Source organism: Lepus europaeus, chromosome 3 (genome assembly GCF_033115175.1).
Source record: "Lepus europaeus isolate LE1 chromosome 3, mLepTim1.pri, whole genome shotgun sequence".
NCBI lineage: Eukaryota > Metazoa > Chordata > Mammalia > Lagomorpha > Leporidae > Lepus > Lepus europaeus.
Window position 1 is genome coordinate 43,567,368 of NC_084829.1, and position 14,022 is coordinate 43,581,389.

General features: G+C 45.3%; 1 protein-coding gene across 4 annotated transcripts in view; it reads left to right on the forward strand.

Annotated features, from left to right (window-relative positions):
* The window catches only part of POLH (DNA polymerase eta), a 39,293-nt gene that overhangs the window by 20,270 nt on the left and 5,001 nt on the right, over positions 1 to 14,022 (forward strand). For all 4 annotated transcript variants that reach the window (XM_062186179.1, XM_062186180.1, XM_062186181.1 and 1 more), the window contains 5 exons: positions 891 to 994; positions 2,472 to 2,591; positions 4,496 to 4,619; positions 5,491 to 5,556; positions 11,812 to 11,981. In XM_062186179.1, coding sequence (XP_062042163.1) covers positions 891 to 994; positions 2,472 to 2,591; positions 4,496 to 4,619; positions 5,491 to 5,556; positions 11,812 to 11,981 — 584 coding nt within the window. The remainder of the gene's footprint in view (positions 1 to 890; positions 995 to 2,471; positions 2,592 to 4,495; positions 4,620 to 5,490; positions 5,557 to 11,811; positions 11,982 to 14,022) is intronic.

Genomic DNA, 14,022 nt, shown 5'->3' on the forward strand with positions numbered 1-14,022 from the left:
GGTTTGAGTTTCAGCTACTCATCTTCCTATCCAGCTTCCTGCTAATATGCCTGGGAAGACAAAGATGATATCTCAACTACTTGGGATCCTGCCACTCACGTGGGAGACTACAAGAAACCTAGTGTTGTGGCCATTTGTTTTAAAGATTTATTTATTTCAAAGTCGAAGCTGCAGAGAATCTTCCATCCCCTGGTTCACTCCCCAGAAGGCTGCAGCAGCTGGGGCTGGGCCAGGCTGAAGTCAGGAGCCAGGAGTTTCTTCCTGGTCTCCCATTTGGGTTGCAGGGCAGTGAGCTGGTTTGGAAGTGGAGCAGCCAAGAATCGAATTGGTGCCCATATGGGATGCCAGCATCATAGGTGGTATCTTTTTCTTTTTTTTTTTGACAGGCAGAGTAGATAGTGAGAGAGAGACAGAGAGAACGGTCTTCCTTTTTGCCATTGGTTCACCCTCCAATGGCCGCTGCGGTCGGCGTACCGCGCCGATCCGAAGCCAGGAGCCAGGTGCTTCTCCTGGTCTCCCATGCAGGTGCAGAGCCCAAGCACTTGGGCCATCCTCCACTGCCTTCCCGGGCCATAGCAGAGAGCTGGCCTGGAAGAGGGGCAACCGGGATAGAATCCAGCGCCCCAACCAGGACTAGAACCCGGTGTGCCGGCGCCACAAGGCGGAGGATTAGCCTGTTAAGCCACAGCGCCGGCCATAGGTGGTATCTTTACCTATGCCATAACACCAGCCCCTATTGCAGCCATTTGGGAAGTGAATCAGCAGATAAACGATTTCTCTCTCCTCTCTCTTTCCCTCCCTCTCTGTCACTCTGCCTAAATAATAAAATCCACCAACTCTGCATAGATGGGTTGACAATAATGAAGTTTTAATATTTTTAATCCTTCTAGGTCTTAGCAAAATTGGCCTGTGGACTAAACAAGCCCAACCGCCAGACCTTGATCTCACACAGGTTCGTCCCACAGCTCTTCACTCAAGTGCCTATTCGCAAAGTGTAAGTACTCAGGAGCACCTTAAATTTCACTCATATCTGTGAAAACACTTTGATTTTAGTTTGTTCGTCAAAGATTGGAGCCAGGAAAAATAGGTGCCAGGAAATTCAGGGGGAGTTGGCAGAGAATTTTGAACAACATGCTGAGGTTTTTTTCTTCAATGCATCTTCAGTTCTGCATTATCTGTGGCAGGTAGTTACCCTTGATTTTATTTTTTATTTATTTATCTATTTTTTGACAGGCAGAGTGGATAGTGAGAGAGAGAGACAGAGAGAAAGGTCTTCTTTTTTGCCGTTGGTTCACCCTCCAATGGCCGCTGGGGCCGGCGCATCGCGCTGATCCGAAGCTTGGAGCCAGGTGCTTCTCTTGGTCTCCCAAGCGGGTGCAGGGCCCAAGGACTTGGGCCATCCTCCACTGCCTTCCCGGGCCATAGCAGAGAGCTGGCCTGGAAGAGGGGCAACTGGGATAGAATCCGGCGCCCCAACCGGGACTAGAACCCGGTGTGATGGCACTGGCCATACCCTTGAATTTAAAATGGATGATCTGGGTTGTAGCTGTCCATTTACCTTCCTCTAGATTTTATAGTCATGTCTGTTAAGTAACAAGTAAATGGGAACTTTGCATTTTTTCTTTTCTTCAATATCAAATCGGGTTTTTAGGGCATCTGAATTGTCCCCGGACTGGTCATGAGAAAAGCCAGCTAAATGAATAACTAACTAGGTTGCTGTGTGTCCTTGACAAGGGCTCACACTATTGATGAAGAAACAAGATGTAATAGTGCAAAGCCACGTAAAAGTGCTATCAGGAGACTGCATATGAGAATTTGCTAAGTGAATTGTACAGGTAGTTACCAAAGTTCACAAAAGAAGAGAGTCATTTGAGAAACATTCATAAAAAAGGCATGAGATTTTGTTTTTGAGGTTCCATAAAGCTTGGTGAGTCAATCAAGAGTAGTAAAACAGTACTGTTTTGGAGAATTTTATAGCACAAAGAGGGAAAGGATAAGATATTTTCAGTGAACTGGAACATAAATTAGTTTAGCTGGACCATATTGAGGAAGATAAGACTGTAAAGATAAGTTAAAGATAGACTGTAGGGGCTTCAAAGGGCGGCTGACGAATTTCCTCCGTCTGCAAGATTTTAGCCATGCACGGGGCTTGTGTTTGGAATTTTAATCCTCCTATGGGAGAGTAGGTCTTGTACGATCATTAAATTTTATATGTAGTCAACTTGATAGCTACTCAGTGACTTTAACCTTTTATTTGTGCTTCTGTTAATCTTCCCAAATCCTGGCTCCCAGAGTATCTGAATTCCTAGAATCCTTTAGTCTAATGCTGGGAAATCAAAGAGTCTGTAGGACTAATATGCTCATTTCCCCTGAACTGAATTTGAGCTACATGGAGAAGCAGAATTTCTTGTTTGCTGCTAACAAGTAATTTATGATATGACCTTTAAATTCTCTGTCTCCTTTGTTATCAGCCGTAATCTTGGAGGAAAGCTTGGGTCCTCTGTCATTGCAATCCTAGGGATAGAGTACATGGGTGAACTGACACAGTTCACAGAATCCCAGCTCCAGAGGCATTTTGGGGAGAAGAATGGGTAAGTGATTCATATTATTTTTTGATCATAATATTTATTGGGATGCTGAGTCAAAGTATAGACATAAAAACCTATCTTTTGGCCGGCGCCATGGCTTAACAGGCTAATCCTCCACCTTGCAGTGCCGGCACACCAGGTTCTAGTCCCGGTTGGGGTGCCGGATTCTATCCCGGTTGCCCCTCTTCCAGGCCATCTCTCTGCTGTGGCCCGGGAAGGCAGTGGAGGATGGCCCAAGTCCTTGGGCCCTGCACCCGCATGGGAGACCAGGAGAAGCACCTGGCTCTTGGCTTTGGATCAGCAAGATGCGCCGTCCGCAGCAGCCATTGGAGGGTGTACCAACGGCAAAAAGGAAGACCTTTCTCTCTGTCTCTCTCTCTCACTATCCACTCTGCCTGTCAAAAAAAAAAAAAACTATCTTTAGGTTAATATTTATTCCCTGAGGAAATTTTACTGGTCCTTCTTGCTTTAAAATATTGGTCATGATGTAGGTGTTAAACAGCTTGGAATGCCTATATCCCATATCAGAGTGCTGGTTCAAGTCCTACCTACTGTACTTCCAATCCAGCTTCCTGTTAATGTGCATCCTAGGAAAAAGCAGATGATGGTCCAAGTACTTGGATTTCTTTCACCCATGTGGGAGACCCAGATGGCATTCTGGGCTCCTGGTTTGTCTAGCCCAGTCCTGGCTGTTGCAGGTGGTTAGGGAGGGAATCAACAGATAGAAAATCTCTTTGTTCTCTTATCTCTCCCCTTTTCAAATAAATGAATATTTAAAACATATATATTAAATCATGGGGTAGGCATTTGGTATTGCAGTTATGCCACTGCTTGAGGCAGAGTGCCTGGTTCAAGTCCCAATTATGCTTCTGAATCCAGCTTCCTGCTGGTATGCACTTTGGTGGCAGTGGATGACAGCCCAGGTACTTGGATCCCTGCCACCCTTGTGGTAGACCACATTGAGTTCCTGGCTCCTGTCTTTGACCTGGCCTGTCCCATGCTTTTGTGGACATTTGAGGAATGAACCAGTGGATGGAAGATATTCCCCCCCCCCCTTCTGTCTTTCTTTTAAAAAAAGAAAAAAAGATTTATTTATTTGAAAGTCAGAGTTACACAGAGAGAGAAGGAGAGAGAGATATGGGATATCTTCTATCCACTGGTTCAGTCCCCAATTGGCTGCAGCCAGAGCTGTGCCAATCCAAAGCCAGGAGCCAGGAGCTTCTTTTGGGTCTCCCACGCAGGTGCAGGGGCCCAAACACTTAGGCCATCTTCTACTGCTTTCCCAGGCCATAGCAGAGAGCTGGATTGGAAGTAGAGCAGCTGGGACTCGAACCGGTGCCCACATGGAGTTCTAGCACTACAGGCAGTGGCTTTACCCACTACGCCACAGTGCCAACCCCTCCCTGTCTTTCAAAAAGAAAAAATTAGATCATGATGGCCTATCTGTCGAGAGCAGTTTTTTCATATGCCTGGGTGTTAGATAGATAGGAATTGTTGCTTTGAAGTTTAGTGTACACTGCTAACGTCATTTATGTGTGTGAGGATGCTGCTGTTCCCTTAAAACTCTGTGTTTGAAGCCCTAGTAAGCATGAAATTCTTGAAGCTATGAAGGAGAGGCTCGCTGGGCACTTTTCCTAAAATACAAGTGATGACTGAGCTTTAGAAAGCAGAACCAGTGATGCTCTCCTTGCCAGTTTGCACTGGTGTGCACTCAGGGGCTGGTTGGAGGTCAGGTGCACTGAAATCTGGATACATTTTTCTCTTGTTTTATCTGTGGCAGGTAGTTAATCCAGAATTTAAAAAATGATGAACTGAGCTGTGCAAAAGGGTAACATAAGTATTTTGCTTTTGTTTTAACAAAAATAATCATTTACTTTCAGCTTAAAGGTTTTTGCTGTTCTTACTAGGTCTTGGCTTTATGCCATGTGCCGCGGGATTGAACATGATCCAGTGAGGCCCAGGCAGATACCCAAAACCGTTGGCTGTAGCAAGAACTTCCCAGGACAGACAGCTCTGGCCACCCCGGAACAGGTAAACAGGCACCCTGGATGGAACACTGCCTCTGTTAAAGAGCTTGCTGGGCAGGCTTTGGTCACTGCACAAAATTTAATATATTGGATGGGATCTTCATTTTCTAAGTATGAAGGGAATAGAAGTTCCTTTTTTTATTTTAAGAGTTTTTATTTATTTGAAAGAGTTACAGAGAGAGAGGGAGAGACAAAAAAAGATCTTCCATCCATTGGTTTACTACCTAAATGGCTGCAACAGCCTGGTCTGGGCCAGGCTGAAGCCTGGAGCCAAAAGCTTCATCCAGGTCTCCCACATGGGCACATCTTCTGCTATGTTCACAGGTACATTAGCAGGGAGCTGGGTTGGAAGTGGAGCAGTCAGGATTTGAACTGGCGTTCATAAGCAATGTCATATCCAGTATCACAGGCAGTGGCTTAACCTGCTGTAACCACGATGCTGGCTCAAAGAAGTTCCTTTCTTGTGTTCAAAATTGACTGGTTTAACTTGTTATTTATCTTCTTTTTTCATTTCTTCCATCTAAATGGAAATACAGTGGAACTGACTGAAGTTCAAAATGGGATTTCTCACCTTTCTGAGAGGTAGAAACTTGAAAAGCTTGGGATGTTGTGCCTCAAGTTCTTTTCTATTTTCTCAAAACTAGAACATGCCTGAAATCCACCTGATGGCATGCAAGCAAGAAAGGAAAATGTAAATCTTAAGCTGGGGCAGGACAGAATACTAGTAATATTTCTGTGATCTGCTGCTCCCTTGGTTATGGGGGCAAAGGGGCCCTTTTTTGCACAATGGTTTAGAAGTGAACAAATCCACTGTCTAGTTCTATAACAGACCTAGAGTATTTGAATGAAAGATTAAAGTCTAAATATTTTTTCAGGTGCAGTGGTGGCTTTTGCAGTTAGCCCTGGAACTAGAGGAGAGACTGACTAAAGACCAAACTGATGTAAGATTTTTATTCTTTATTTCTGGAATGGCTTTTGTGATCTTAACACCACCTGTTTCTTCCCTTACAGAGTAGGAACAGAGATGGAAAAAGCTATTGGCCTAGGAAATTTTAAGGAATATTTTATCTTCTTCCCATACAGCTCCTCAAAACTCAAAAGATCTATGAAAACCTGAATCCATAAACATAAGACCTCACTCCATCCTGTCTCTCTTATTACCATTTGCCCTCTGCTTTTTTGGATTCTTGTCTAACCCCTCCTGCAAACCCGAATTATGTACATTGGGCCCTTCGTCAGAGTGCATAGCCATTGAGCAGGTCATTGAGAGGTTGCACTGTAGATTTTTGTTTGTTTGAAGAAAGAGAGAGAGCTGTCAATCTTCCATCTGCTGGTTCAGTCCCCAAATGTCTGCAGCAACTGGGGCTGGGCTAGGCTGAAACCAGGAGCAGGGAACTCCATCCATGTGACCCAAGTGGGTGGCAGGGACTCAAGTATTTAAAGCATTACCCGTTGCCTCCAATGGTGCACATTAGCAGGAAGCTGGATCAGAAGCAGAGGAGCTGAGACTCAGATCAATCACTTCGACAGTGGTATGTAGGCATCCCATTGCCACAACACCCACCCCAAGGGCTTAATGTAGTTCATGTGACAAAGAAGTAATGGTGATTTTAAGACAGTATTAAGGCAAACTTTAAACATCTTGACAATTAATTTCTTTTTTTTTTTTTGTTTTGTTTTGACAGGCAGAGTGGATAGTGAGAGAGAGAGACAGAGAGAAAGGTCTTCTTTTTTGCCGTTGGTTCACCCTCTAATGGCCGCTGCGGCCGGCGCATCGTGCTGATCCGAAGCCAGGAGCCAGGTGCTTCTCCTGGTCTCCCATGCGGGTGCAGGGCCCAAGGACTTGGGCCATCCTCCACTGCCTTCCCGGGCCATAGCAGAGAGCTGGCCTGGAAGAGGGGCAACCGGGATAGAATCCGGCGCCCCAACCGGGACTAGAACCCAGTGTGCCGGCGCCGTAAGGTGGAGGATTAGCCTGTTAAGCCACAGCGCCGGCCTAGTTTCTTAAGTTTTATTAATATATCCTTTACATACTATAAAATTTATACATTTAAAGTATATAGTTCAGAGCTTTTAGTATATTCTAAATTATTTTGTCATCAATTCTAGAACATTTTCATCACCTCAGAAAAAAATCTTGTACCTATTACCAGTCACTCCCCATATCTCCCCCAATACACCCCCAGGACATCACTAATCTGCTGTGTTTTATGGACTTAATATTTGGAACATTTTCACATAAATGGTATCATATAATATGTGGCCTTTTGTGACAGGCTTAAAAACCTCTCACTTAGTATGCTTTCAAGTTCTCCTATATTGTAGCATGTATCACTACTTGTCTTTTTATGGCTAAGTATTATCCATTGTATGGATAATAACACATTTTATTTATGTATTCATATGTAAAGGGACATTTGGGTTGTTTCTTCTCCCTGGTTATTATGAGTAGTGCTGCTGTATATAAGCTTTTGTGTAGACATATGTGTACATTCTAGGAGTATAGTTGCATGCTAATTCTATGTTAAGCATTTTGAGGAGCTGCTAGATTGTTTTCCACAGTGTCTGTACCATTTTATGTCCCTACCAGCAGCATTAAGAGTTCTAATTGTCCCACATGCTTGTTACTTTTCATTTCTTTGCCACATTAGTGGCTGTGAAGCGATATCTCCTTGTGTTTTGGTTTGCATCTTACAGCTAATCAGTTTTTCATGTGTTTCTTGGCCATTTGGGTATCTGGGGAGATAGATCAAGATTTTTGCCCTTTTTGAATTAGGTTGTCTGTTATTGTTTTTTGTTTGTTTGTTTTGAAGATTTATTTATTTGGGGGGCCGGTGCTGTGGTGTAGTGAGTAAAGCCCCCACCTGCAGTGCTGGCAGTTCAAGTCCCAGCTGCTTTACTTCCCATCTAGCTCTCTGCTATGGCCTGGCAAAGCAGAAGACAGCCCAGGTGCTTGGGACCCTGCACTGGCATAGGAGACCTGGAAGAGGCTCCTGGCTCCTGGCTTCGGATCAGCCCAGCTCTGGCCGTTGCGGCCATTTGGGGAGTGAACCAGTGGAAAACTTCTGTCTTTGCCTCTGCTTCTCTGTAACTCTGCCTTTCAAATAAATAAATAAATTTTTAAAAAGATTTATTTATTTGAAAGAGAGAGAGATTTTCCATCCACTGGTTTACTCCTCAAATGTCCACAATGGCCAGAGCTGAGCCAGGCTGAAGCCAGGAGCCAGGAGTTTCATCTGTGTTTCCCACTTGGGTGCAGGGGCTCAAGCACTTGGGTCATCCTCCACTGCTTTCTCAGGCCATTAGTGGAAAGTTGGATTGGAAGTGGAGCAGCTGGGGCTCGAATCAATGCCCATGTGGGATGCCGGCATTGCAGGCCGTGGCTTTACCTGCTACTCCACAGTGCCAGCCCCTGTTGTTGAGTTTTAAGAGCTCTTTATCCATTGGCCGGCGCCGTGGCTTAATTGGCTAATCCTCCGCCTTGCGGTGCCGTCACACCAGGTTCTAGTCCCGGTTGGGGCGCTGGATTCTATCCCGGTTGCCTCTCTTCCAGGCCAGCTCTCTGCTATGGCCCGGGAAGGCAGTGGAAGATGGCCCAAGTCCTTGGGCCCTGCACCCGCATGGGAGACCAGGAGAAGTACCTGGCTCCTGGCTTTGGATCAGCACGATGCGCCGGCCGCAGTGGCCATTGGAGGGTGAACCAACGGCAAAAAGGAAGACCTTTCTCTCTGTCTCTTTCTCTCACTATCCACTCTGCCTGTCCAAAAAAAAAAAAAAAAAAAAAAAAAAAAAAAAAAAGAGCTCTTTATCCCGTACACAATTTCTTTGTCAGATGTGATTTGCAAATATTTGCTCCCATTCTATTGGTTTTCTTTGTATTTCACTAATGGTATTTGTTTGATGTAGCCTTTTCTTTTTGAAATATCTTGGAGTCCTACAAGTCAACTATATATGGTTAAGAATAATCTAAGAGTATTTGTTTTCCTCTTTTCAGCTAGAATTGGTGGTGAATGTTTTTATTCCTTTAATAGGTAACATAAAGAGGTTTTTTATTCCAACTTTGCCCACTAGGTGTCACTTGCATCTCATCTGGCTATAATAAGCCTCCAGTTTTTCTTCAAGTGCGACACAGTGGGGATCTAAGAAAATTAATCTATCTTTAAGCTTCAAAGAACTTTATGCCAAAAGGAATTCAAGACATAGCAGATCTCCTCACTTCACTGTTTAAAACATTCCAGTGGCTTACCTGCGTACTTAAGCCAAGTTAAGGGTTTAAATTTTTTTTTTTTTTTTACGTTTATTTATGGGGCTGGCACTGTGTTGCAGCAGGTTAAAGTCCCTTCCTGCAGTGCTGGCATCCCATATGGGCACCAGTTTGAGTCTTGGCTGTTCACCTTCCGATCTAGCTCTCTGCTATGGCCTGGAAAAGCAATAGAAGAGGTCCCAAGTGCTTCGGCTTCTACACCCACATGGGAGACCCAGAAAAAGATCTTGGCTCCTGGCTATAGGTCAGTCCAGCTCCAGCCATTGCAGTCATTTGGGGAGTGAACCAGCAGATGGAAGACCTCTGTGTGTGTGTGTGTCTCTCTCTCCCTCTCATTCCACCTCTGTAACTCTGCCTTGAAAGAGTTAGAGAGAGAGAGAGAGAGAGATCTTCTGTCTGCTGGTTTACTCCCCAGATGGCCACAAGTGCCATGGCACAACTGGGCCAAAGTCAGGAACTTCATTCAAGTCTCCTACATGGGTGGCAGGGGCCCAAATGCTTGGGCCATCTTCCACTGCTTTTCTTAGGCCATTAACAGGAGCTAGATTGGAAGTGGAGCAGCCGGGACTCAAATCAGCACCCATACAGGATACCGGCATTGCAGGTGACAGCTTTACCTGGTACACTACTACAACACTGGCCCCAGGATTTCTTTAATTCTATGAACATGATCAGTCTCTAGGCCTCTGACCTCATGTCCTACCTTCCTCTCACTCACTGTGCTCCAGCTCCACTGCGCTGGCCTCCTGGCCTTTATTTGAACACCAGAGTAAGCTCTCGCCTTAGCACCTTTGCACTTGCTGTTCCTTTGCCCTGGAAAATCTGCTTCCTCAGGTGGGCAGTTTGACACAGCAGGTTAAGCCGCTGCTCACAATCCCATATGAGATTGCCAGTTGAAGACCTGGCTGCTCCAATACTACTTCTTCTTTGTTTTCTAAGATTTATTTATTTGATTGGCAAAAATTGTGGGGGTAGGGGGTGGGAGCAGAGAGAAATTTTCCATCCACTGGTTCATGCCCAGATGGCTGCAATGGCTGGAGCTGGGATAATCTGTAGCCAGGAGCTTCTTCCAGGTCTCCCATGTGGGTACAGGGGGCCAAGGACTTGGGCCATCTTCTACTGCTTCCCCAGACTATAGTAGAGAGCTGGATTGGAAGCGGAGCTCCCGGGACTCAAACTGGCACCCATATGGGATGCTGGCACTGCAGGCAGTGGCTTTACCCACTATGCCACAGTGTTGGCTCCCGATAAATCTTTAAAAATTATTTTTTTCCTTCCTCACTTTATTTAGATGTCTGCTCACATCTCACCTTCTCTAAGAGGCCTTCCCAGTTACCCTATCACATTGATAATATCCATCACTCTCTGCCTTACTCTGCTTTTTCAAAATCACAGCATTCATATCTGTAGTCCTTTGTATTATCCACCTACTTGTTTATTACCCATGAGGTCCTGAACTGTCTAGAGGTACATAGGACACACTTAGCGTTGAATGGTTTCAGTCAGTAATAACTCCTTTGTAATTGCCAATTTGTGTTCTCTCAAGATATACAAATGTCTACAAATATGTTTACTCTCTCTCTTTCCCAAATAGTTGCTGCTCCCTGCTCATTGGCCTTAGAGGTGTTTCTTCCTCGAGCATCTTTTGATTTTTGAGGGGAGCCTCTGTAGACTTTTCACCTTGTATTTCTGCCTCCTGATTGTTTCAGTTTGCTGAGCAACAGTGGTTTTCCGATGTTTGGCTTCACTGAAAACAGAGGCAAGGATCCTGCTCTCTAGAGGCTCTCAGTCCACTGTAGCTTCTGGAGCTGGGCTGTAGGGAGGAGGGACTGGGGCCAGCGTTAAGCAGATGAAGCTGCCACCTGCCATCGTAGCATCCCACTTGAGCACTGGATTGAGTCCCGGCTACTCTACTTGCAATCCAGCTTCCTGCTGATGTGCCAGGGAAAACAGCAGATGGCGGCCCAAGTGCTCGGACTCCTGCAACCCACGTGGGAGACCCAGAAGAAACTTCTGGCTCCTGGCTTTCGCCTGCACAGCCCCAGCTGTTGTGGGCATTTGGGGAGTGACCCAATGGATAGAAGATCTTTTTGTCCCCTCTCTGTCCATAACTCTGCCTTTCAAATAAAGAAATAAAGGTTAAAAGAAAAGGTACTAGTGAAAATTTCTACTGTTACAAAATGTAAGAATATCAGTTCCTTCACACCCAGAAGTAGCACAGACTCTTTTTGTAGAACCATGTGATCACAATTTTATTCAGAAAATGTGATTCTATGGTATACATTCTGTACTGTTAGCCTGTGCGATATATGAAAATAGGGCGTGGCTTTACATTCCTCTTGGTCCCTAACCTGTGCATAATGTGTACTCAGTGTACATTTATAGTTTGTAAGAGTAAATACTGGAATAAAGAGCCTTGTTCTTTACTTACTATTCTTTGTCCTGTATTGTCTTTTTTTTTTTTTTAAAGATTTATTTATTTTACTTGAAAGAGTTACACAGAGAGAAGGAGAGGCAGAGAGGGAGAGAGAGGTCTTCCATCTGCTGGTTCACTCCCCAATTGGCTGCAATGGCCGGAGCTGCACCGATCTAAAGCCAGGAGCCAGGAGCTTCCTTAGGTCTCCCATATGGGTGCAGGGGCCCAAGGGCTTGAGCCATCTTCTGCTGTTTTCCCTGGCCACAGCAGAGAGCTGGATAGGAAGTGGAACAGCCGGGATTTGAACCAGCGCCCATATGGGATGCTGGCACTGCAGGCGGCAGCTCCACCCACTACGCCACAGCACCGGCCCCCCTGTATTGTATTTTAAACTATTTCTGTTTTCCAAACTCTTCTGTTACCCTTGATCCTTTTATTTCCTCTCATGCAGTTCAGTGTGTGGAATACAGAGGCTTCTGCTAACTATTTCTGATCTCAGTTCTCTTCCACCCACAGAATGACAGGGTGGCTACCCAGTTGGCTGTGAGCATTCGTGTACAAGGAGACAAACGTCTGAGCAGCCTGCGCCGCTGCTGTGCCATTACTCGCTATGATGCTCACAAGATGAGCCAGGATGCCTTTGCTGCCATCAGGAACTGTAATACTTCTGGACTCCAGACTGAATGGTGAGTGTTTTTCCTAGCTCTTCTTCTCAGAAGAACCTTAGGCCTCGTTTTAGCTCTAAAATTGGTGGGCATCTGAGCTCTTCAGCTGGGGGCACTCTTTATAAATCAGTCTAGCAGCACGTATTATGGAGGAGAATGGTTATCCCTTGGTGCACATGTAGCAACCCCTGAATCAAGGTAGCTCAGCAGCGGCTTCCTTGCCTACAGTTAGTACATTCAAGTTCCCAGGTACAGGTGGTAGGCAGTGAACTGATACTGTCTCTGCCTGTATTCATTCCTATAGTCAGGGAAATAACCGATTGTACTTGGAAAATAGAAGTTTCAACATGACACTTGAGAACTTCTCTCTCAATGACTTTATTGTTCTGTTTTAAAAGCACCTTTCATAACTTATGAAAGTGACCTATTTTCATTGGTAATTTCTACCTAAACATTCCAACTCAGTTACAGGCTCCACTGGTATCATGTAAGTGTCACTTCTGCCAGTTACAAAATACAGCAAAATACATGATGAAGCTTCTTTTTGAAACATGTTCATTTTCTGTCCAGATTTTCTGTCCAGATAATAATGATTTTCAAGCTAATCGCTTAGGTTATTGCTTATCTAAATATATTGATACTATTATTGTTCTGTGTGCAGATATATAATATGATGGGGTCACTGAAGTTAGAGTCTGTGTTCTTAGAATTTACTTTTACTTCCTGGTATATTTGTTTGCAGCAGTTTATTTTGAACAGTTTTACATAACCAGGTGATAACTGTGGTACTGTGTTCATATGAAACCATCCTTACTTAAAAATGTGTGAGTCGAGGCCAGCATTGTGGTACAGATGATTAAGCCATCGCCTGCAATGCTGATATCCTGTATGAGTGCTGGGTCAAGTCTTGGCTGCTCTACTTCCTGTCCAGGTCCTTGCTAATGCTCCTGGGAAAGCAGAAGATGGCCTGAATACTTGGGCCCTTGTCAACCATGTGAGAGATTCTGATGGAGTTCCAGGCTCCTGGCTTCGGCCTGGCCCAACCCTGGGTATTAAGAGCATTTGGGGAGTGAACCAGCAGATGGGAAATCTCTCTGTTTCTCCCTTTCTTTCTTTCTTTTTTTTTAAAGATTTATTTTATTTATTTGAAAGAGTTACAGAGAGAGGTAGAGACAGAGAGAGAGGTCTTCCATCTGCTGGTTCACTCCCCAGATGGCTACAACAGCCAGAGCTGCACTGATCCGAAGCCAGGAGCCAGGAGCTTCCTCCAGGTCTCCCATGTAGGTACAGGGGCCCAAGCACTTGGGCCATCTTCTACTGCTTTCCCGGGCCATAGCAGAGAGCTGGATCAGAAGAAGAGCAGCCGGGACTAGAACCAGCGCCCATATGGAATGCCGGCACTTCAGGCCAGGGCATTAACTCGCTGCGCCACAGCACCGGACCTCTATCTCTCCCTTTCTATCTCTCTTTAGCTCAGCCTTTCAAACAAATATATAAATTTTTTTTTTTTAAGATTTATTTATTATTTGAAAGTCAGAGTTAAACAGAGAGAGGAGAGGGAGAGAGAGAGAGAGAGATCTTCCATCCATTGGTTCACTCCCTAATTGGCCACTATGGCCGGAGCTGCGCTGATTCGAAGCCAAGAGCCAGGAGCTTCTTCCTGGATGCAGAGGCCCAAAGACTTGGGCCATCTTCTAATGCTGTCCCAGGCCATAGCAGAGAGCTGGATCAGAAGTGGAGCAGCCAGGTCTCAAACCGGCACCCATATGGGATGCCGGCGCTTTAAGCCAGGGGCGTTAACCCACTGGGCCACAGTGTCAGCCCCAATAAATCTTTTTTAAAAATGGGTAACTTGGGGACAGTGCTGTGGCGTAAGTGCTGACATCCCATATGATCTCCGGTTTGAGTCCCTGCTGCTCCACTTCTGATCCAGTTCCCTGCTAATAGCCTAGGAAAGCAGTAGAAGATGGCCCAAGTGCTTGGCCCCTGCACCCATACAGGAGACCTGGAAGAAGAACCTGGCTCCTGGTTCATCCCAGCTCTGGCCATTGTGGCCACTTGG